Genomic DNA, 24,155 nt, shown 5'->3' on the forward strand with positions numbered 1-24,155 from the left:
AGATTAGGCCCGGGGAGGCAGGTAACAGAGACTCAAAATCGATGACAGAAAACCACGTTGCAACTTTGATGAACTGACGAGGAACAAAGGATCTGGGCCGGTATATATAAATAGAGAGTGGCTGATGAGAAGTGGGAACAGGTGTGTAGATGGGTGGGGCAGTTAGGTGATGGGGAAAGAAGGGAAAGTCCGAGAACATCTGGTGGATGGATGGAAAATAGCAAGAAAAAACTTGAACAACAAGAATTGCAGTGTTTACTTTGTTTACATTTAACCAAAACCAATTTCATTCCCTAATCTTAATCAATGTGCTTTTGTTGCCTGAATCTAAAACCTTGTGGCACTTATGATGGATGTGAACCACTGTCCTGGTGTCAAAGTCCTGTGTTGGGATGCTTACCATCCACTCCAATCATTTACCTACAAATTGCATGCATAATACAAATGTAGTACTTCCTTCACTCAGAAAAACACTGCCACTGAACATTATTCAAGGTGGCAATTATGTTTCCTTCATAACATGTTTGGCAGTGGTATAAAAAGGATGCCTTTTCTCTCACACAACACTTTAGTTGTCATGTGTCTCACAATTATTGCCATGACTAAAACTCACATGGGGCTGGTACTGGGATCACTCGCCTCTCAGGTGTGTGCTTGGCAGCACAAGGCAGGGGTCTTGCTTCAAAAGTAGTCCACAGCATCCCTATTTTGGGCAGAAGTCCCAATAATTTTCATCTGAGATCCGTTTACTATGCACAGTCCTACAAGAAACAAGAATTCTAATTACTTAATGTAGAAGGTAGACATGTACTATAGATACATATTTTTTGTAACAAGAAGCATCAGGCTTTTTAATAATGTGTGGTCTCCATTTAAAAAAACTGAATTTATAACATTACCACAGAATAAAACCAGGACTGTTATTATTATTGTTATTAGAATCAATCATACTGCCTAAATGAAGTGCACACTCAGAGATTAGTACGGTGAGAGATAACATACCTAATGGGAAGTGTGCACCTTCACAGTGCAGACAGGCAGTTGTGTGGAGCTGATGCAGTGAGAGAAAAAAATAAAGTGGGTTAGATAAAAAAGCAATTGACATTTCAGTTGGATGCAAAACAAGAGATGTTGAGCTCACAAATATGCTTTAGTGTTTTTACTCCACTTTATGTGGCTGTAAATTTCAAAAGCACACATATACTGGAGTAATCAGATTATCACTTAATGTTAGACAATTGTCCTATTGTCTATCAGGCTTATGTTTTCACTAAGTTGTTAAACATAAATGTGTAAATAACCCAACCAGACAAACTAAGAGACAGTCATAATCAATGTGTGCACATCTAAGGAGACATTATTTGTGCTAAATGTTTATACCCACATAGTACAGAATACAAATGGAGGTGAAAGGTTGTGTTGGAATGTCAAACCTGCAGTCTTAAGCACTACAAGGCATTCAGTCAGGGCCAGCAAGTCGGGGCTTTGGATAACAGAAGGTGTGAGGCTCGGGGCAGCGAGTCCAGATATAATACCACACAAGTCAGCTTGGCAGCAGGTAGAATGATACAGCCAGATGATTGCTCACAGGGCAGCAGGAGAATAGGAAATATCTGAAGACACAAGACATAGGCTAAGGGGCATATTGGATGGCAAAGGTGAAAAAGGAGGGAGCATGGTTGGGGAAAGGAGATGGTTAAATTGTACAGTATTAAGCAGGTATGGTTCAAGAGCAATGCCTTGTAAGTAAACTACATGTAGAAATGCAAAGGATGCTGAGTGTAAGCAATGGGATGAGGGCTTTAAAGTAAGTATTCAGAGAAGTTATCAACCAGTGCTTTACATTTTTTCCAGTTACGTGCCCTGTTGATTGTATTCTTCCCGTCTAATATGGACCAATTTAAAAAAGATACCAATATTAATCTAATGACATATTTGGCTGAGCAGAAAACAGTACTCTTGAGGTCCAGAGCTGGGAACAACTGTACAAGGAATTACTATTGATTTAAAGATTTTTAGCCATGCTAGCGGTGTGGCTCTATGGATTGCAACGTCTGTTGCTTTGGTCCAGACTGAAATGTCTCGACAACCAGTGGATAACCAGACAATTTTGTAAAGACATTCATGGTCCTGTGAGGATGAAACCTACTGTATTTTGTTAATTGCTTGACTTTGTCTCTTGGGCTACCAGCAGTTTGACATTTATTTTTGTGAAATGTCTAAACAACTATTTAATGGATTTCCTGAAATTTGGTTCAGATATCCATGGTGCTTAGAGGATAAATTCTCAGGACTTGGGCGATCCCCAGATTTTTCCTTTGGCCCCACCAGCAGGTGGACGTTTGTGATTTTGAGTGAAATATCTCAACAAGCGTTGGATGGATGGACAGATACATCCCTGTCAGGGGGATTTGTAATAACTTTTGTCGTACCTTAGCTTTGGCTCTGGCGCTATTATCAGGTCAAAATGTATGACCTAATACTTGCAAAACTAATGACATTCCCATCAGCCTGTGGTGTACAAGTGTTACTGTTGATTGGCGAATATTAGCATGCTAACATGCTGAACCATCATACCTGCTAAACACCAGCATTCGGGCAATAGCATGTAGCTCAAAGCAAAGCTGTGTCAAAGTACAGCCTCCCAGAGCGACTAGCATGGCTCTATACTCTTGGCGTGGCGTGTTCTGACACACTTGCCAATCCTTGGTGGCATATGAAAACACACCTCAGTGCTCAAGATGGCACGTGTGGGTACTGGGGCAGACCCTTAGTCGTGTTAACCCATTTTAGCCGAGAAAGTTGAAACACATATCTTTGCATTCTTCGGGAATAGTTGCCGTAGAGGTGGTCTATACAGTTACACACATTTTGTCTTTTTGTGTTGTTGACCAGCAAGTAGCTCCACCAAAGTATTTAGGGGGTTAAATGCTTGACTCATGGGCAAAATGACAGCAGGGAGAAACTCCAGTGATGAAGTTCCTGTCTCCACACATGTGGCCATCACCATGGGATCACAATGTTAGACAGAGGGATAAGATCCTTGTCACCGTGGAAGCTGGCTGAAACAATAACTTCCGACCTCGACTGTCTTGACTCCTGCATTGGCTCCTGTGTCCCTCACAGACAGTCCCCCCCATTCTTTTATGTCAGCTTCCTGTCTTGTGTCGCGCCAGAGGAGTAGACCTAGCTGGCTGCGAGCCCAAAACCTGGATTAGAAAGTGTAAAACACACAAACCCCCACACACAGCGGTGCACTTTCACTGTCTTCGACAGTATATAGTACGATAAAGCCTCATTTTCCTTAGGTTGGGTTCATCCCCAACTTTACATCACCCCTACTCTAATCACCTTAAATCCAATAACTGTGTCCCTTTACAACCAAGGAGTCAGTGTGACTGGAGGACCCTGCCCCCGCACTCCCACACATCCCTCACCTCCCACCCCAATCACGAAGCATGGCTCACAGCACGTACCTCGTCTCCCTCTCCTCTCTCCCTCTCATGTTGGCTCAGACATAAGCAAACAGCCCTTTGAGCAAACAGTGCAACAATTTGTCAACATTGTCCCCAGCTTAGCACAGCGGTAACCATGTAGTATTAAAGCTGACTCATATCAGAAGGAGTAATATGTAAACGTAGAAAAGAATGTTTAAAAAAAATGACCCTCATTCATGAGTAGAACATTTTGAATACCTGACAGACTATATTAAATACATATTAGTCCTCTAATTGGGGCATCACATTTTTGGCTTTTTGGCATCATAACTTTGAATGGAAACAAGGTAAAAATACAGACATGTTCTGTAATGTATAAATGTAAATAATCAGTGATCAATGTCGATATTGATATCAGATACAATATAATGTTAATCATTTATTGTTTGCACTTGCATGTGTGCGTGCCATACATGCACCGCACATAGGCTTATGAAATAGTAAACATGCAAACGTGTGGGTTTGATAACTTTTATCAGTGTTTCCAAGTATTTGTGTGTCACTTGACATTGCATGTTGGCTCCTGATAATGTGTATGCAAACATACTTTTACTTCCTGGCTGATGGAAAAGCCTCCTTTAGCCTCTGGAAGACACCCTGTCCTCTATGACACACAAAAGGGACTTCCAGGAAATTTCAATATACATTTCCCTTACTCTGGCCCCACAGGGGCTGTTTAGGTTCAAGGTGGGAACAAGGGACATAAACACGGCTGCTTGAAGTGCAGAGAATAGAATTGCTAAATGACATCACATCCGCACTGAACTGTAAAATAGTCTTAATTAATAATATATAATAAATAATTTACAATTTACTCATTTACACACATTTTATTATATTCTTAACTTTTATTGAATTATATCAGACAACATGAATAATTCAAGTAAATTTGACATTGTGCACAGAGTCAGTGATGCCATCCTGGCTCCTATATTTGTCAATCTTGTGATGCCACAGGAAAAAAAAAAAATCTATCCATCTCTCAACCTTGTCATCCAGGGCAGTGGCTGGGTCCATTACAAAGCCATAACTGCTGGAGCAGTTGATCCCTGCCAGCACCCCCCCCCCCAGCGGTCCAAAGCTTCTGTGTAGGGTGTAAACACCAACACTCCCCTTTACTCCAACCTCCCAGTCCTGACAGCACTGCTAATCGAGCTAACTCGCTGATGGCAGCTACAGTTAGCAGCAGTTAGCTGTTAGCATTACTTTAGCAACAAGTAAAGATTGCCGTCTATCAGGAAACTCCGTGAATCACTGACCCTGCATTCCAATATCCATACTATCATACTATTTAGTATGCCAGAAAAAGATTAAGTATGTCCCAATACAAAGTATGTCAATTGCAGTATGCCTACTGCATCCGGTCAGGTGTTGCAGTATGCAAGCAAGCATGTTTTCATGGCTATTCTGACCCACAATCCCTCATGTAGCATATATGAGCAAGAGGGTCAAAGGTTAAGGCGCAATGGTTTTAAGAAGTCCCAGTTGTATGCATTCAGTAGGCCCTATGCAACCATACTTACTATGTGGCATGGCGTACTATGGCAGCTGCAGTACATACAAATACTAAAAGTAAAAAGTTTTTAAAAAAAAGTATGCGATTTGGAACCCAGAGTCAAAGCAGAGCAGCCAGAGGACATCAGAGGGAAAACCAGAAAACATTTTCTCCATAAAATATGATCCAATTTCACCAAAATCAGTGGTAGTGGGAATGACCGCAGCACCATTCTCCCTATTACAAGTCAGTGTAGCATCAAAATGATTTTGAAGCTGTTATTTTAAGGTAAAATTGTTATGCAATGTTGCTTTAACCGAGATAATCCTATAAAATAGTAAATATGAACTGTAAATAACTGAAAATGACTTACTTTGCATTAAACGCACACAAGGAACTTCTGAAACTTCCCACACTAAACAGCACAAACTGTCTCTGTCCCTTACTGCTGGAGCTCCATGCAGTCTTAACAAGGTGCAGGCTTCAATCAAGCAATCAAGCAAGGTCTGTCCAGTCCCCTACTGCCTCTAACAATGAGGTCACTCACCGGCTTTGGCTTTGGGGGGTTAAAGTTATTCCTGTGCAAAGTGCTACAACTACCATATACATGTTTACTGATCTGCTGCTGATCAGTAGGCTATACATTCATAATCTCAAGGTCTAAATTTTAAATTGGGAAAAGGTTTATTTCAAAACTTGATTTCTTGATTTCTGTGTGACATCATTTGACCACTGTGGTCACTGAATGTGTCCTGGCATGTGACAGATGCCTGTGATGGTCCTAAAATAAAAACGCAATGTTTCGGACAATCAGGACCACGTAGCTCATTTCATATCTAATTTCGATATTTACACAATCAGTGTTTTTGAAAATATAGGCGACTGTAATGACCGTTTCTTAAAACCATCCGAACAATGGATGGGAAGTGTCCACGCGGCTTTTTTGATACATTATTTACTTGTTAGGCCAAACGTTTTATAAACAGGGATAGTCTATTATTTGGGTAACAATGAGAGAAAACTTAAGGGAGGAGGTAGTTTAGATTGTCATAGAAACAATGCAACTTTATTTTCAAAGTCATCAATAAAAAATCAAACAGCATCAGTTTTTAGAAACACCTACCGGATAAGTGCAGGAGATCCACAAAAGAGCTTCGTTTCCAATTAATGGGCAATAGACGGACCTATGGGCCAAACCGCGAGGACCCTGTGAGGGGCTATGCGGATACCGCTATGGAGTTTCCCAGTGAGTTATGGACATGATTTATTTTCTCTGTACACCGGCTTGAATAGTTAGTCTATTTTCATGCTTTACGCAAAGGGGGACTGCATGCATGGGTTGATGTTTTATCGCTCACCGTGGTGCGTAAAAAGGCGCGTCCTCGTCCGTGCAGGCTATCACGTTATCTCTATATCCTTAGGGGAGGTAAATAAAAGGTTTTGCCAAAGCACAGCAGTGATGCAAAGTCTGGTAGGTGACTGCTCTCACCAGCAGCACACGTTTGTGACACGGACCTACATGCCGGTCGGACTAGCGCTGGGAGCCGCGCACTGGGTTGTGTGTTGGACTTATTGGATTTGACCGGTGCCTTTAACTTGAGCCGAAGAGCTTGTGCATATATTTAAACACACAATGTTTTTAAAAGATGTGGCACCTGTTTGCGAATGTGGCAGAAAACGGGTAAGAGTGAGCGCCTGTAATATACATTATGTAGTCTTGTGGGTTATTTTGTGTACATTGCCTGTGTGCTCTATATGCTCAGTATTTTAGAATTCGTTTAAGTATTCACATACCCTATGTGTTTATGAGTGAATACTGAATCTTAAGATTATTTAAAGCCTCTCTGGAGGTCTGGGTTTCTTTGAAAAAATGTTTACCTCTTTGACTTGTGCCAAACTCCACATTCTGCATGTTTTAAGACCTTTTTCTGCATGCTTCATGATTGAATTTATTAACCATAGTTCATGGCAATAGATTGAGTGATTCAAAAGTAAAAAAAGACAAATCTTTTAATCACTATTTGTATTGAGAAAGGTCTTTGTGACCGAAAGGTCTACTCAATTAATTAAAGCAGACAAGTGTGTAGGGATTTTTTTGGATATGGATCTTCGGGGTATTATTCCCTGAAACACAAAGGAGACAAAGCAAAATGTGTGTTGCTTTCTACTCATTCAATAGATTGTGTAACTTCCAAAAAAAAGCCAAATTAGTGCCAGGTGAGCGATATCGAACAAACCTAATAATGGGGGGAACTAACACTATTCAGTCTCAAAAAGACAATGTTCTTAAAGTTGCTGATGAAGCCAATGCAAAGCATCATGTTGGTCCTGAACCTTACAGAGTTGAGAAAGGCACTAAATCTATTGGGGTTGCGGGTTTGATTCCCACTAACAATGTTACAATAAGCCACTGCAGATACAATGAGGAGTTGCTGAGTAGTAATGATCTTTTTCTGTCGTGTTCACTGGGAAAATACACCTTGCGTCATTGTTCTCTAGCATGACACAGCAGACTGGAAAGTTAGAATGAAAAAGCTGAATCTGCAGTTTTTGACACAGTCGTCACATACTTATGTCAGCAGAAAAGACCAAAAGGTTATCAAAGGCTGACAGCTATAAGGGATTCCAGCAAAGCCAGACAGGAAATGATGTCACACCTGTGTCATCTGATAACTACTTATTTATAACTCCGCACTTTGTCACAGGGAAGACCCATTCAAAATAGGAAGGAGGTCGCAAAGCATTCAAAAGCAACCATCCCATACCTGGGATGCACTTTAAATATAGCATATCCTTATCAGCCCTTGACATTTAACCATTAGTACATTGAGTAGTTGGTTTAAATTGCTGAGCTGAGTTGGTTTAAAGTGCTGAGTTAAAATAGCTCATGTCAGAAGGCTTTAGCTCACGTGAGCATCTGGCCATCTCTCCAAAGCATCTGTCACATACCTGGAGTGAAGCTTGCCATTATTCAAAGCACTGCCACTTGTGGACCACTGCTATTAATTTAAAATAGCAACATGGTTTTGGCATCTGATGATGGTAGAATGTAGAGATGGAGCGAGGGAGAGAGAGAGAGAGAGAGAGAGAGAGCGAGAGAGTGTGTGTGTGTGTGTGTGTGTGTGTGTGTGTGTGTGTGTGTGAGTGCGTGTGTTTAGATTGATACATTCTCACGTAGGCAATGGCGGAGGTGAAAAGGTCAGCGGTAATCCTCAAGCTGAGTCACACACTCTTATTTAAAGTTATTTAAAAATGTCAGAGTGAATGGAAAAGAGGCCATTAGTTTTTTTTGTGCAGACATCACTTTGCCTCTGAAACTGCCAAATAAATTGGTTCAGGTTAAAGATTAAGACCACATTGTTGATCTGAAGTTTTGCTCTTGAACGATAATGTAGAAAGACCTTGTATAAAGTATCATAGGAGGTTACAGCTACCGCTAATGTTATGATTCAGAAAAGCACTAAATGGTTTTACTTGGCTCAAAATGGATCTTACCACCAGCGTTTCCTTCAAATAACGCTGATGGCCTCTTTTATCACTTTAGGACACATTTCATTGGGTTATCAGGGTTTGAAGGTAACGTGTGGAACATAGAAGAGTTCTGCTTTCATATATGCTTCATGCACTGTACTATATACGATGGCAAATCCAAATTTCACAAAATAGTATCATCACTTAAATATCTGAACATGTTAAGTAGTTTATTATTCATTTGTAGTATTTGTTAGCAAATTAAAGAAGTGGCTTTGACTTTGATTTTTGCACAAAAAGTTGTGATGTACTTTTAAGTGGAAGAATTTACAAAATTCTATATTTACCAGTGTCTAACTAAAGTGGAGCAGCCACTTAACAGCCAACAGGATGAAAACAGGTATAGTGTAGTAGGATGTATTCCCATCACATTAATTCCCTACAATGCTTACAGTTTGTATTCATTCAGAGTAAATAATAATTTACAATGAGTCTATGAATAACTTGAAAAAGCACGTCCATAAGTAGACTACTAGTGAATGTTACACACCTGACAACAACATTTATGTGAATGTATTTGTGTGTGTTTTCATGTTTACTGGATTGCAAGTCTGCAATACTTAACTTAAAGTTAAACTTAATCTAGCCTGTATCTGACCCGCCGGCTTGGGAAGATCATCTTTTTCTATCATCCTTCTGCGTCACACAGCCAGGCTGCTGTGAAAGCTTGCATTCAGCATGTGGCACAGAGGGAGCGAGGCTGGATGCCCACATGACCCACAACAGTAGAACCACTCTCATTGTCAAGTGTGCTATGCTTTCAATTGATTTACCAAGTTTCTTAGAAGGAATGTCTAAATTTGTGAATCAGGCTGACTAATTTCCCGATTATAGAAGCACCCTGTTCTTAATAAGAGTTAAACAAGGATACAGTCATATCTGCATCGTCATGATATCTGCAGGTTTCTGTTCTTAATCTAGGATATCACATGGTTTCTTACTGTAGGTGTCATATGCAAGTATGAAACTAAATGAATGGGATGCTGATTAATCATGCTGAATCATGCTGATTTCACATGATACAGCCTGTAGTGGTAGAAAACTTAAGGTTGGGGTTTTCCTTTAACCCCTATTCCAATTTCCTATTGTCTTACCACATAGAGAGTGTGTGTGCAGTATGCCAGCCTTCTTTCCAAAAATACTTTCAGAGATTGTTTTCCGTTCACTGTTGCTCAGAATCTTTTGCAAAATAAAGTAAATTGTCCAGTGTCCATTCAGTCAGTTTAAATTTTGTAGTGTTGCAGATTTCAATTATCCACTGAGGCTGAGGTCAATGACAGTATCTGCTGTCTTCTCCTCACTAAGTGCCTTTCACACCAATGTAAAGAATAGCTAACCTATGGAAGGTGAGCACTTAAACGTTAAATGATGCTCCTCTGCCCTAAATTTCTGTAATCTGTATTTTTTATAATGGCAAGTCTGTGGCACCCAATTACAGAAATGTAATAACTACTGCAATGTTAATGAAAGACTGATCCCTGAGCAGCTAACTTATCCAGATAACAGCAATATATTTAACTTGTGTTAATCTGAGAAACTAGGTCATATGACATCAATGGTGGGAATTATGTATTTCTAGACAAATTCAAAGATAAAAAAACGTATGTCAGTACCCCTGAAGGTCTTGGCAGAATTGTGTCAGATGCATGAAAAAGTCAACAAACGTCTTTTTCAATGAATTACAAAAGACACAGTTGTTTCTAAAGTCTTGTGGTGCTCATACATTTGAAATGTTTTGCTCTTTGAAATCCTGGCCATCCCCTCAACCTATCCCCTCTCCCTGTCACAGGGATAACTGGCTGTTAACTGAGATGGCCTGGAGAAAATAATCGCCCATGGCTCAGATGTACAGCTGGCCTGTGTATAGCCGCATAAATCTGAACGTGAACCTTAAACTTTGAGTCTGGGGACACATCCACCCACAACTCTAGAAACTACAATTGTGTAAAAAGATGAAGTTTCTGCATTCATCTCAATATAATTGGTACTCTCACTCTGAATTAACAATTTCAAACAAGCGTGGTGGTTTCATTAGAGACATTGTTCCAGCCAAGCTGTAACTTAAGGTTATTCCACATTAATATGTACTGCTGCTGCTTACTTGCTACTTGCTGTTACTTGATACTTCATTTGAGTGACTGCATTTGTGTTATTTGTTGTGTCTGTGCAGGACTGCTTGCCTTGCTGTTGATGGTGTTGGAGTGGACCCGGCCAGGCCTACCGTCCCCGCTGAGGCCGATCTGTGACCTGAGGGTCCTGAACCATTTCATCAAGGAAGCACGAGACGCAGAAGACGCTATGGTGAGAGGGAAATGTATGCATGCACTCAGATCTAAGAGCAGGCGCAGAGATATTCAATTCAATATTATTCACTGTATAGAGTCAAATCATATTAAATCATATCAGAAGTTATCTTGGGACACTTTAGAGATAGAGTAGGTTTAGACCACACTACATAATTTATACAGACCCAACCATTCCCCTAAGAGCACTTAATCTGGCGGCGGCGAAGAAAGAGAGAGAGAGAGAGAGAGAATAATACCTCACCAACAAGGCTATCTGTGAGGCGAGAAAGCACAAGGACTCCAGGGAAGAAGCTAAGTTAGTAACATGCATTCATTTGACATAAATGCATAAGATGGAGTGAGAGAGAGGATAAGCGGAGCTCAGTGTGTCATGGAAGGAAGTCCCTCGGCAGTCTAAACCTATAGCAGCATAACTAAGGGCTGGTCCTAGGTAAACCTGAGCCAGCGCTAACTATAAGCTTTATCAAAGAGGAGAGTTTTAAGCTTATAATTAGAGATGAGCCGATACCGATACCAGTATCGGTATCGGCTCTGATACTGCCTAAAACGCTGGTATCGGGAAGTACTGGACCTAATGCACCGATCCGATACCACGTAATAAAGCCCTAAAGAAAATCTATGTTAAAGTAGTTTATGCATGTTCTTTTTCCGTTATAACTGGATAAAAAAAGAAAGTTCTGGGGCATTCATTATTTGTGTTTGTTCATGCTTCACAAAGAGTTTAACCTGAGCCAGGCCGACAACAAAGATAGAAATCATATCACATCCATACAGGGATAGTAGTATACAGTTGTTAAAACATAATAAAATATATGACACACTGGTATCGGATCGGTACTCGGTATCGGCCGATACGCAAGTTCAGGTATCAGAATCGGTATCGGGAAGCAAAAAATGATATCGGGCCATCTCTACTTATAATGTGGTCCTGGAATCACCCATACTGAACGTTTATGCACCATTGGATAAAAGTATCACTGACATTACTCTTTCTTGTTTTCTTAGAAGTCTTGTAGAGAAGGATGCAGCCTGTCAGAGTCAGTTACTGTGCCCCAAACCACAGTCGACTTTGAAATCTGGGAGAAGAAAAATGTAAGTAACCACTATAAACAGCTGAATGTTAAAATAGCTGGCTACAGATTTAGATTACCTATGAAGCATAATACAAGTTCATAGACATTTGCTGCCTTTAAGTGTGTAATCGTTCAACCATAAACACCTCTCAGGAGCATACTTTATGGATATTTCTAGATTACTTTTTTGCGCTTTAAGTTTTTTTGGAGGTACCTGTAACTCTGGTAATTTCTAATGGGAGAGCTGATTACCTGCTTCCTTTGTTCCGTATAGCTTCCATAATAAAACTCTTGCCCTCTTTCTTTTTTTTTGGCAAGGGATCGGAGCAAGCCCAGGAGGTGCAGTCTGGGTTATATCTCTTACAACAGGCCCTCAGCTTGCTACGGGCCTCAGTCACCAACACAGCACTGCACAGCCACATAGATAACTCCCTCAGAAATCTGCTCAGCATCAATGCTGTGCTGCGTAGCCTCAACATCCAGGTGAGTTATAGCAGTTACAGAGGTACAAATTAAAAAATAAACAGCAGCTAAGTTTACTGGGAGCCTTTTGTCACCTTAATACTATGAAAAGAGCCTAATTACAATAACATTATCATAAAACACCAGCTCGAATAAACTGTCACATTCCAAATGAAATGTAATTTCCTTTAAAGGGATAGTTTAAACCTATTGAAAGATAAATGATTGTCATGTACGTGCTCTCTCCGATTAATATTTATTTAGATATCTATACTCTTTTCAATCAGGCTAGCTCCCTGAGCTAAATCAGACCTGTTCCCCTAGGGAAACACCCACTTTTCCACTGCTAGTCTGCTGCAATGTTTGCTGTCAAACACCTCTCTAATTGGTTCATCTCTCAGCATAAATTAGGTTGCTTTCACTAGCTATTGCGTGATACAAAAGGTTGCATTTCTGTTGTGCGGCAGCAAGATATTTTGATTAACTGTTGCATCAAAATAAAAGCAGCGCAGTTAACCAGTAAAAACGTTTTCTGGATTCTTTCTGATCGCCTTCTGTTAATGGGCATATAAATTCATTATTTTTTTCATCCTGTGTTTTTTGCCTTCTATTTAAGATATCGCGGTCACACTTGAGCTCAAGTTTAGCTTCTTGTAATTAAATAATGGTGTTTTCTGCATTAATAGAGAAACTGAGGAATGTCATGGGACATTCTAGTGTAATCTTAAGCCTTTCGTGACACCGCTTTGGGCACTGGAGCTGCTGCACAAGCTCGATCTTAGATTACTGACGTTGTGGCAGCACAGCCTTTGAAATGATTCAGGTCCAAGCAGAGGCCTTGTGATGGACAAATTAAAGCTGAATGAACAGCCTCTGCCATTTTCTAGAAGGGGAAATGTAGCATGTTGCACAGGCTTTTGAGATTGGGTCGAAAGAGGAGGAATCACTATTTTTTTTTTTTTAAGATATATTTTCAAAATTAAGACATCATGTCAACATGTTTCTTTGTCTTGTCTTTCAGGAATATACCCCACCAGCAAGTGCAGCAGAGCTGGAGGGAACATGGCGGGTGTCCACAGCAACAGATTTGCTTCAAGTCCATGTCAACTTTCTGCGAGGCAAAGTGCATCTCCTTCTTTCGGATGCACAGGCTTGTCAGCAAGATGTCAGCTGATCACCCTACTCTAGACGAAGCTGATTTGTGTTTCCGAAGGCAAGAGAAGGGACACTGTTGACCTGCACGCTGGCTAATGGAAGCAGTGCGGACAGAGAGAAAGATGCAGCCGTCCTCACATACAGGGAGGAAGCTGGAAGGAGAGGACGGTCCCAGCTAAGCTTTGGATGGACAGGAGATGATCGCACCATGGGATGTCAATGTGAAACATGGACAATTGCAAAGCACACATGGACCAAAATGAGACCTGTGTGAAGCACTGCTCCAAAAGCTGTTCTTCTGGCACTCTTGCACTTGTGTGTGTGTGTGTGAGAGAGAGAGAGTTAACACTGTAAGTTTAAATCTATACATAGTGACAGTCACCTCTTTAGAGTGAATTGTGGAGTGAAACACAAAAAATATTGATTGCACCTGGAAATTGGAGGTCTGTGAGTTCGCAACAGGGCATCCATTTCCAACACCACTGCAAAAACGAATGAGGCCTCACACCACAAGCCTTTAACATTTTTCAACTATGCCTCACAGACACATTAGTCTCTTCTCTTGACTTTTTTTTTCAATTATTTTTATACATTTGTAAGTTGTGTGATTACTATTTATACAGATTTTCTACTTTTAAGCTCCAGTCTTTGTATTTTTTAGCGTCAGATCTAGTCGGGCTCTCATTGCCATGTTCTCTTGTATGACACATTTACAAAGCTATCTGTTGACATCATTTGCAATGGCACGCTGCTGTCTTTCTTTTATATGTACCCGACTAGCTGTTAGTTTCACATTGCATGCTCCTGAGAGAACAAATGACTATAAAGTTAATCCAGAGGATCAGTTACAGTAAAATAGTGAGCAAGAGGTCAGCGAGGAGGTGGTTGGACGGTTACATGAGAACTGTGAAGCTGTTTTGTCATTATCTGTGTTTTTGTTACTGCCTAACCAACACTCAGCCAGTCTCTACACTGATAGCCAGACTGCATGGAAAAATGCTGTTTGGCTTTTACAATTTACATCCTGTGAGGCTGTAATTGCAAATAGTTTTCCAGTATCTGAGGTTAACACTGTCTCTTCCCTTCCTCTATTGTACGTCATCAAAAAGCAGGCAGGCAATTAGTTAGTCCTGGGAACTGGAAGCTTTCTATAAAATGGATGCTCAACTCTTTCATCCCGGTTAAGTGTTCTTCCTTGTTTTTTTCCGTACTTCTAAATCATGTTGTGCAAGTGCAAAATGTTTTTAAGGATGTTTGTACATGTTTTCTTTCCTGTTATTTGTGTGTTGTTTTGTCCCATCACTGTAAAATTTGCTATTTAAATACAAAATATTATTCTTGGATAAAGAAAGGATAGTTGGAAACACAATATGGGGAAGTCTGTCCATTTCATTCATTAGCTTTGTGTTATTCAGGTCAGTGGAGTTAACAAGCAAGCTTCTGCAGTTGAACACCACCTGCAGTCTCAACAATCTGAAACCAAATTTGAACAGAAATAAACTACTGACATCTAGTGGACATTTAGTACAACACCTGCTTGAAATGTAAATTAGGATTCCTCAGTTTTTAAATTAATTGTATCTTTAAAAACAGACATGGAATTGTAAACACTTACAGCACATACCCTTTAAAATATTTTTTTGTTTACATTTACATTTGGCACAGCCCTGAAGTAGCTATTAAATAATACTGAGGTTTACACCACTGTTGCTTCAAGACATGCAAAGTGAAAAAGGAAAAACAGCCACAATTTGCAACAGACTTAACACATGACAAAAGAGCTTAATATATTAGTCAACTAAAGTTGTTCCAATTGGAGTACTCCAACACAGTAGCATGCCGCATTCTGCAGCCTTCTGCTGCCCCCCCACCCCAAGACAACAATGTTTTATTGGTCTCATGGTCAACCTCTGCCCGACACATCTCTATTACGGTCCCTGCGGGTCAGGGTAGAACACCTTAATATGAATGGCTGAGTTGTTGCGTGTACGCGTCATGGGCTCCCCGGCCTCATCGGGATCTTCAGGTTCCAGGTCGTCCACGAGCTCCACCGTGGAGGTGTTGGCTGCCAGCTGCAGCGCCCCCTGGCTGCTGGCCTGCAGCTGAAGGGCGATGTTGATGGCCCTGTTGATGGCCAGGCCCAGGCCGTGAACGCAGATCTCCCTGTGACCCCCACCTTCCAGCAGCTTCTGACAGCGTGCCAGCTGAGCCCGGAAGTCAGTCTTCATGTTGACGTAGACGTCATTCCGTCTCTTTGGGAGTTTCCGGGGGAGGCGCTTCCTCAGGGTGTACTCCACTGGGTCCATCTCGACAGCCGGAGGGGTGGAGTCAGCGTGCACTGGGGCTGTCTGGATAGAGGACATTCCTGGGCTGCGTGGCTCGGTCATGTTTCTCAGTGGATATGTGCTGAGAAATAAAAGGTAGTAGACAGAAATGAATGATATGTTGTCATGATTCCTTCTAGCAAACATACAGATATTCTCTCCGGGCTGCAATTAACAATTACTTTCATTATCTCATAATCTGCTGATTATGTTTTCAAATAATTGTTTATCTATAAAATGTACAGTAAGTAGTAAATAATTCCCATCACAATTTTCTAAACCACTTGAGAATATTTATCTATCCAACAGTCCAACACCCAATCAAGTTAATATCCCATAAGACAAAGCAACAGATCCTCACAATTGCATTTTAGTTTGAAAAATCCATTGATTATCATACAGGGTAAATACTGATTCATTTGATATCCATCAAGTTAAGAGTTTCAGAACTACATCCCGGATCCTGCAGTAATCGTATTAAGAAAACAACAGTAGAACTGCAACTTTAAGTTGATTTATATTTTGATAACTAATTAGGTTAAAATGCCAAGCTTCTATATCAGCTTCTTATTTGCCACTTTACATCACTGTAAACTGAATTTCTGTAGGTTTGTACTGATTGTTGGATGAAAAAAGAAAGATTTGGTGACATCACCTTGGGCCTTTAGGAAATGGTGATGGGGATTTTCTCTGTTTTCTAACAGTTTATCGACCAAAAATGAATCAGGAAAATTGGCAGATAATAAAAAAAAACTGCGGTCAAGCCAGAAGACACTCTGATCTCCGTGGTCAAATCAGCCGACACTAAACTTGTAGTTAAACTTAAACTAAACTTATTCCGGCACGCGTGGTAAATGCATTCAAACGGCCCAGATCGAGTAGCGAAGTTAGCGAGATGATACACATTGGACTACTTCCGGTTTTCAAAATAAGGTGTTAATACAACGTACATATGAAAACTAGTAATGGATTATATTCATAAAATCAAGCAATTAAACGGTATCAATTTGGAGATTTTAGGAAGTAAAAGTCCCACATTTCTAGGGTAAAATGACGTCATATCTGGAACTTAAGGTGCTATAAAAGGATTTTGCTCCATAATTCCAGGCAATGACTGATATATTTGAGTAGAGGACATATTTGACTATACCCATAGGCCTACTGAAAATCAAACATTTTTACTGTGTAATTTTGGAGGAACTGGAGGTGCCATAAAAAGACTTTGGTCCATAGTTCCAGGCAATGACTGACGTGGTTGAGTACAGGGCATCACTTAATACACTCACACTGAAAATCAAACAATTTTACTATATAATTTTGGAGATTTTTGGAAGCAAAGTACCATACAGCTGCTGTAAAATTACTAAAAATATGAAACTGGAGGTGCCATAAAAAGATTTTGCTCCATAGTTCCAGGCAATGACTGACATATTTCAATACAGGGAATCACTTAATACACTCATACTGAAAATCAAACATTTTTACTGTATCCAGGCAATGACTGACATATTTGAGTTAAGGACATCTGGAACTAAACCCAAACCAAACATTTGTACTGCTTAAAATGATTTGCTACAGAACTTTGAGAAAATCGTATAAAATATCTTTATCTGAACTGCAATCTGCATCTCTTTCTAGCATTATAGGCTTGGTTATCCGCATTTGCAAATATGAAAGCTGTTAATTGAAATACATGAATAAAGACGGCTGTCTGTGAGTTCTGGTTTTATTTAAAGTTAGAGGAAAGGTACAACAACACTCTGTTGGAACATATTTGTGTCTCACATGAAATTATTTAACCTTCTAAATAAGAATTTCTGTAGCCACATCATCGTAAAGAGGTTTACTCTTCCTATTAAATTAATCTTCAAGTCTTGCCACTGCCTAACATCCTTCTTAAAGTCTTTCACAAGTGGAAGAAAGTTATCTTTATACAACTGGGTCTTGTCATGGCTAATATAGATTCCAAGGTATTTTATATATTTTTTTCTGTATCCGAAATTGTGTGAGATTCTCCAAGTCCTTTTTACAAGAGTCTATTGCCAACAGCTCCGTTTTTGCTATGTTCATTTCATAACCTGAGATCCCTGAAAAGGTTGTAATTATTTTCATAACATGTGGAACTGAGGTGACTGCATTACTTAAGTGAAGTAATAAATCATCCGCGAATAGGCTCAATTTAAACTGTTTTTTACCAATCTCGATACCTCCTATCTCTTTTGTCTCTCTAATTTTTTTAACCAAGGGTTCAATTGCTAATGCAAATAATGATGGTGAAAGAGGACATCCTTGGGCAGTTCCTCTAGTTAACGAGAAAGGTCTTGATAGAATTCCGTTTGTATATTCATATGCTTTAGGAGACTTGTACAGGGTTCTAATCATATTCATAAAATGTAATGGAAAATTGTACACCTCCAAAACTTTAAACAAGTAGGACCGTTCTAGTCTATCAAAAGCCTTTTCCGCATCAACTGCAATTAATGTTAAATCTATTTTGTTTTTTTGCATTCTTATTTAAATTTCAAACTATTCCTATAACGCCTCCTAAAACCTTTTTTAAAGAGGTAAACTCAATCATTTCTTTGTTCATTTGGTCAAATAAAGCATCTAGATTGAAAAGGAAACTTTTGTATCACTCAAGAGCAGAAGGGGGTCTAAATCTCCCTAACTAAGAGTTTTATCACGTAGCAGCTCAGTCATTTTATATTGATCGCATAATAAATAAAACAAACGAAGATCCATGGATAGACATAGAAAACAATCAATGCAACAGTTTAATGTTAGCACTTTTTTCTAAGGGCAACATTAAATCAACGAATTTTGTTATTAATAGTACATTAAAGGCTTGGTATAAAATTAAAAAAATGATTCATCAAGAAATAGGGCTTCCCAGGCATATATCTATTTGGAGCAATCCATCAATAAATATACAGAGCACGCAGCTTTACTGGGAAACATGGATAAAAAGGTGGAATCAAGCAGTTGTCAGATGTCACAAACCACGACACTGTTGCACCATTTAGTGAATTAAAAAGCAAATACAACCTAAAAGATAGAGAATTATTTAGGTATATGCAACTGAAAAACTGGATTACCTGCAATTCTGACTTGGAAAAGAACATTAGCCCTGAAATGTCTAACATTTTAAGCCAAAGCAACCAAAAAGGAGTGTATGATCAGTTCTATGTACAATTTACTGCTAAGCATGGAAAGCAGTAATGAATTAATACAAAGTGTATACAATAAATGGATGGAAGACCTAGGGCATTAAAGAAAAATGGAAAGAAAGCTTGTCACTAACATACAATTTAACTACTAACGAAAATCTGCGTCTAATACAGTTTAAGATAATGACAAGAATATATTATACTAGAGATAAAATAAACAAGTTTGATAACACATCATCAAATATATGTTTAAAATGTAATCTATATGGTGACTCTCTTATGCATGCCTTTTGGTACTGCAAAGGAATTAAGAAGACTCCAAAAATGTGTATTTTTCAAGATATAGAGGGAATAAGATATCCAACTTGTTGGCAGATATTTTTTTCTCCTCTTCTCAAAAAATTGATATTGCAAAATTGGAAAAATAAGGAAGCACCTTCAATAGAGAATTGGAAGGCCCTAATGAAGTAGTATCTGTGTATTGAAAGATCAATGTCAGAGGACAAAAATAAAAATAAACAATTTAATAGCCAATGGAGCCAAATTTATAATGCCCTCTAGAGCATGTCTTTAGAACCCCCTTTATTATTTTATTTTACTTATTTGTGTGTGTGTGTGTGTGTGTGTGTGTGTGTGTGAGATCTGTGGTGAATGAGGACCAGCAATGTGCGTGTAAATTTTGACGAAACTCTGATTTTGATGACATTTTAAAATCTGTCTTTATTGATTTATTTTCTTTCTTTTTTTTATTTGTTGTTTCGCCTTTATTTGGTGTAATTCCTGGAACCAAATTATGATGACCCACAGAAATTACTAAAATAAAGTAATAAAAATAATAAAAAATTTAAAAAACAATGATTTAACCTTCTAACACTGTTCCGTTAAAAAATTACCGATTTATACATTCCCTGTAGGCTACCATAAATATGGCATTTTTCGTCAGATTGCCTCAAGATCTTATGATATCCTTCACAAAAGGCATTTTAAGACATAAATTCAAATTCAATTCATTGTGACTACTTTCTTTGAATTTTAAGTGATTGGACACACTTTTTTTGTTTACGGTCAAAAAGTAGCCTACCGCCATAGGAAGTTAATGGGAAAGAGCATAATTTTCATCCAGGAGATGAAAGACATCTCCATACACACAATCCTACAACTTTCCTGTGCTTGTACATTCTCACACACACACACACACACACACACACACACACCTCATGTTGTCAGTTCATGTTGTCATGATGCCATTCGTGCATGTCAACCACCAATGTTTGCACACACATGCATGCACTCACACACAGAAACACAGACACCCACACACACGTTGTAGAAATTAATGTTCTAATAAGGTTCTTTTTACAATAAATGTTTGATTAAACCTACTTCTTGTAATTTGTAATGGTATTTATTTTAAAATAAGACCTGTTAAAACTGTCCAGTCAAATGTGACTGTGAATTAAGGGGGGTAGCAATGAACAGTGTTTAAAGGTTAAGCCAAACATACCATAACATAAGTCAACTACAACTCCCAAGATGCATAAAATAATTTAAGCCATACATACAATGAGGAAAGTCAACTACAACTCCCAAGATGCATAAAATAATTTAAGCCATACATACAATGAGGAAAGTCAACTACAACTCCCAAGATGCATAAAATAATTTAAGCCATACATACGAGGAAAGTCAACTACGACTCACAAGATGCATTGCAGTATGTCAATCAAAGATATAAGATGATATGGCTACTGTAACCCTTAAACTTGTGATGTTAGGTGAAAATAATTAGTTTAACTACTTTTGAGTTAAATAAAGTTTAAATAATGCATATTCTTGATAAGTCATTTTACAGCAGAAGTATGGGACTTTGCTTTCAGAAATCTCCAAAATTATACAGTAAAAATGTTTGATTTTCAGTATGAGTGTATTAAGTGATGCCCTGTATTCAAATATGTCAGTCATTGCCTGGAACTATGGAGCAAAGTCTTTTTATGGCACCTTAAGTTTCAGATATGACGTCATTTTACCCTAGAAATGTGGGACTTTTACCTCCTACAATCTCCAAATTGATACCGTTTAATTGCTTGATTTTAAATATGGGTGTAGTCAGAGGTGTCCCCTGAAATAAATCATTGTCTGGAATTATTCATTGTTAATGTTGTATTTAGGGGTGTAACGGTACATGTATTCGTACCAGACCGTTTTGGTACGGGGCTTTCGGTATGGTGCACGTGTGGACCGAATGGCCAAACGCAATCTTTTTTGTGCCGAACATAGGTCAATTTTCGTATTTCCACACTAACACATTAAGTGGCGGAAGTCTCTGCGTTCAGCGCAAATACCGCCCTGTAGCTGATTCTAAAGTTTCATTGGTCATGTCAATATGTCAATCACTGTACAGATTGCCTACACCAAACACTGATCTCTAAACCTACCCGCCGTCACTGTAACCTAAACCAATGAAATCGACTGCAGGGCGCGATTTCCGCTAAAGTGGTTTGGGGGAAAAAAATAAAAATCACACACACCGTGCGCTGTACAACAACATACACGGCACGCTTTAGCCCAGCCTCTCGCTAGCTAGCGTCATGGCCAATGCAGACAAGCCCATAGACAGTACGGACAAGCCGGAGCTTGAAAAGCCACCCATATCATTAAGGTCTCCTGTTTGGGAACGCTTCGGTTTCCCAGTGAAATACGTCAACGGACAAAGACTAGTCGATAAGACGAAAGCAGTGTGCCGACGTTGCTCAGGAATGATCGGGTATGTTTCTGGCAACACTTCAAACTTGTTAACGCACTTGAAAAGGCATCACACGAGTGTGAACATCACTACTACAAGGAAGAAAACGACCGTAATTCAAACGCAGCTCCCGTTGGCATTTAAACAGACCTTTGCTGGTAATTCCGATCGGGCCAACGCAATAACGAAAGCAATTGGTGTTTTTATAGCAGCTGATCTACGACCATACTTGGTTGTTGACAAGCTGGGGCTGATAATGCTGCACTGTAATCCATAGTTATTTATTTATATTTTTCATTATATTTTATTATGTGATATTGGTTTGAGACAGTATTTTATTTAGTGGAGAACTTTGCAGCAGTATTTTTCTTATTCTTTTTTTATTTTATATATATTTTATTTATTATATTTTATTAAAAAAAGTGTTTTAAAAAGTGTAAACAAATTGTTAAAAAAAGTTTATAGTAATAAACAACCTGCAGTTTAATGTTTGCATTTCTTTCCCTTACTGTACCGAAAATGAACTGAACCGTGACTTTAAAACCGAGGTACGTACCGAACCGTGATTTTTGCGTACCGTTACGCCCCTAGTTGTATTCTTGTAAACTCAAACTATACATTCCTTTCACAACTCATTTATTTTGTATAAAAGGACAGACACAGGTTACATATATTTTACTTCTGGTGAATATAATCCATTACTAGTTTTCATATGTACGTTGTATTAACACCTTATTTTGAAAACCGGAAGTAGGCCTAGTCCCATGTGTATCATCTCGCTAACATCGCTACTCGATCTGGGCCGTTTGAATGCATTTACCACGCGTGCCGGAATAAGAGCGCACTACAAATTTAGTGTCGGCTGATTTGACCACGGAGATCCGAGTGTCGGCTGGCTTGACCGCAGTTAATCGTATTAAGAAAACAAACGATTTACTCTGTTTTCTAACAGTTTATCGACCAAAAATGAATCAGGAAAATTGACAGATAATAAAAAATAAAGGGACACTACACAACTATGTCAGCAAATTAAAAAGCTGTACCATAACCATTTGCCAGGAGCAAAACCAACGTTTAAATCTCATAAATATACTATTGGCGCTTTTCCATTACACGGTACCTGCTCGACTCGACTCGCCTTTTTTGGTTTTCCATTACGAAAAAAAGTACCTGGTACCTGCTAACACAGGTACTTTTTTTAGTACCTCCTCAGTCGAGGTTCCAAGCGAGCTGAGGCGAGCCGAAAAGGTGACGTGAAAGCGACAGACTGGGTGTCCTGAACAAACCCGCTATTTTTAAACAGTTTAGCCAGCTGTGTTTTTTGTTGCTGCCTCCAGCTTCTTCTGAAACAAAATGTGTCTTCTGGCTGTGGCAACAACAACACACCTTCCACGTTCTGTGTTAGGTCACGGCAGTTTACTGCGGCGCCGCTTGTGTCAGTTCTGCGGAGGCTCCAGGCAGAGCTTTCGCTGTATCCTACATACACACACACACATGCTGGCTCGACGCACACACCAGCTGACAAATGTATACATCAGGCCACATATTACATAGGCTACAGCGAAAGCTCTGCGTGGAGCCTCCACAGAACTGTAAAACAAGCTCAAGTGGCCTGATGTTTATACTTGTGCGCTGGTGTGTGCGTCGAGCCGGCATACGACCAGCCACGCTGAGGCGGTACTAAAATCTGCAATGGAAAACGGACGCACAGTGTGCCGAGTAGAGTCGAGCAGGTACCATGTAATGGAAAAACGCCATAAGTGACTGAATCTCGGAGTAACGTGCTGAGGTAACCATAGACTGTATATAAGAAGGAGGTAACAAATGGGGCTAATCTATGAGCTAGCTGCTCACACATTAGCTAGCTAGCTAGCTAACGCTCCTGAGGCCAAAAGCAGTGGGTGCGTTAACCGTGTGATTTACGGTGAAACGTTAATACTTGGTGTAGTTTATCCATATGAGGAGTACACTTACCTTTAGAAGAGAATTTCAAGCAGCAAATAGTGCCTTATCTCATCGCTAAAATCTGCATTTCGCTCATGGATGTATTAAGAGAACCCTTTAGCCAAACAGCTGTTTATTTCCTGTTTACCCCGGAAGTAGTAGCTAGCACGGGGAGAAATAAAACGATTATTTTACTGAAAATATCAAGGCATAGAAAACATTACAATAACACTTCTCCACATAGATACCGGGCACACTGGATCAAATGATAACTTAAAAAGTATAAAAAATAAAATATGTTTCAAATTATATCAAATAGAAAAAGTAGAGAATATACATTTAATATAATCTTGATATTGCTAGGGGTCCTCAAACACCTTAATCTCCTCATAAACGTGTCTGAAGCAGAGTTTTTGCATGTTTTCGTTACATATTTTTGTGCTGATCGGTGATTGGCC

The 24,155-nt window shown here is 39.4% G+C and overlaps 2 protein-coding genes and 1 long non-coding RNA gene across 6 annotated transcripts; 1 reads left to right on the forward strand and 2 right to left on the reverse strand.

The window, feature by feature from the left end:
* Positions 1-239: 239 nt before the first annotated feature.
* On the reverse strand, positions 240-7,513 carry LOC116042306. 3 transcript variants are annotated; one of them, XR_004103178.2, is made up of 5 exons: positions 7,500-7,513; positions 6,996-6,999; positions 1,434-1,483; positions 1,003-1,051; positions 240-761 (listed from the first exon to the last, which is right to left on the reverse strand). It is a non-coding gene; the product is annotated as an uncharacterized LOC116042306 (long non-coding RNA). The 3 variants fall into 3 exon arrangements; XR_004898300.1 differs by lacking the exons at positions 6,996-6,999; positions 7,500-7,513 and adding an exon at positions 5,366-5,823 and having other exon boundaries at positions 1,434-1,613; XR_004898301.1 differs by lacking the exons at positions 6,996-6,999; positions 7,500-7,513 and adding an exon at positions 4,045-5,340 and having other exon boundaries at positions 1,434-1,613.
* On the forward strand, positions 6,075-14,010 carry epoa (erythropoietin a). Of its 2 annotated transcripts, none has more exons than XM_031288439.2 (5): positions 6,075-6,238; positions 10,694-10,824; positions 11,835-11,921; positions 12,221-12,385; positions 13,386-14,010. In XM_031288439.2, the coding sequence occupies exons 1-5, from the start codon at positions 6,160-6,162 to the stop codon at positions 13,536-13,538; spliced, it is 615 nt and encodes a 204-aa protein (XP_031144299.1). In that variant the 5' UTR covers positions 6,075-6,159; the 3' UTR covers positions 13,539-14,010. The 2 variants fall into 2 exon arrangements, with proteins under 2 accessions (XP_031144299.1, XP_031144300.1); XM_031288440.2 differs by lacking the exon at positions 6,075-6,238 and adding an exon at positions 6,343-6,673.
* Positions 14,011-15,168: 1,158 nt separating this feature from the next.
* pop7 (POP7 homolog, ribonuclease P/MRP subunit) lies at positions 15,169-23,869 on the reverse strand. The gene is made up of 2 exons (XM_031288442.2): positions 23,728-23,869; positions 15,169-15,925 (listed from the first exon to the last, which is right to left on the reverse strand). The coding sequence occupies exon 2, from the start codon at positions 15,904-15,906 to the stop codon at positions 15,448-15,450; it is 459 nt and encodes a 152-aa protein (XP_031144302.1). The 5' UTR covers positions 15,907-15,925; positions 23,728-23,869; the 3' UTR covers positions 15,169-15,447.
* Positions 23,870-24,155: the final 286 nt, after the last annotated feature.

The sequence above is a fragment of the Sander lucioperca genome, chromosome 9 (assembly GCF_008315115.2).
Source record: "Sander lucioperca isolate FBNREF2018 chromosome 9, SLUC_FBN_1.2, whole genome shotgun sequence".
In the NCBI taxonomy this organism is placed as follows: Eukaryota; Metazoa; Chordata; class Actinopteri; order Perciformes; family Percidae; genus Sander; species Sander lucioperca.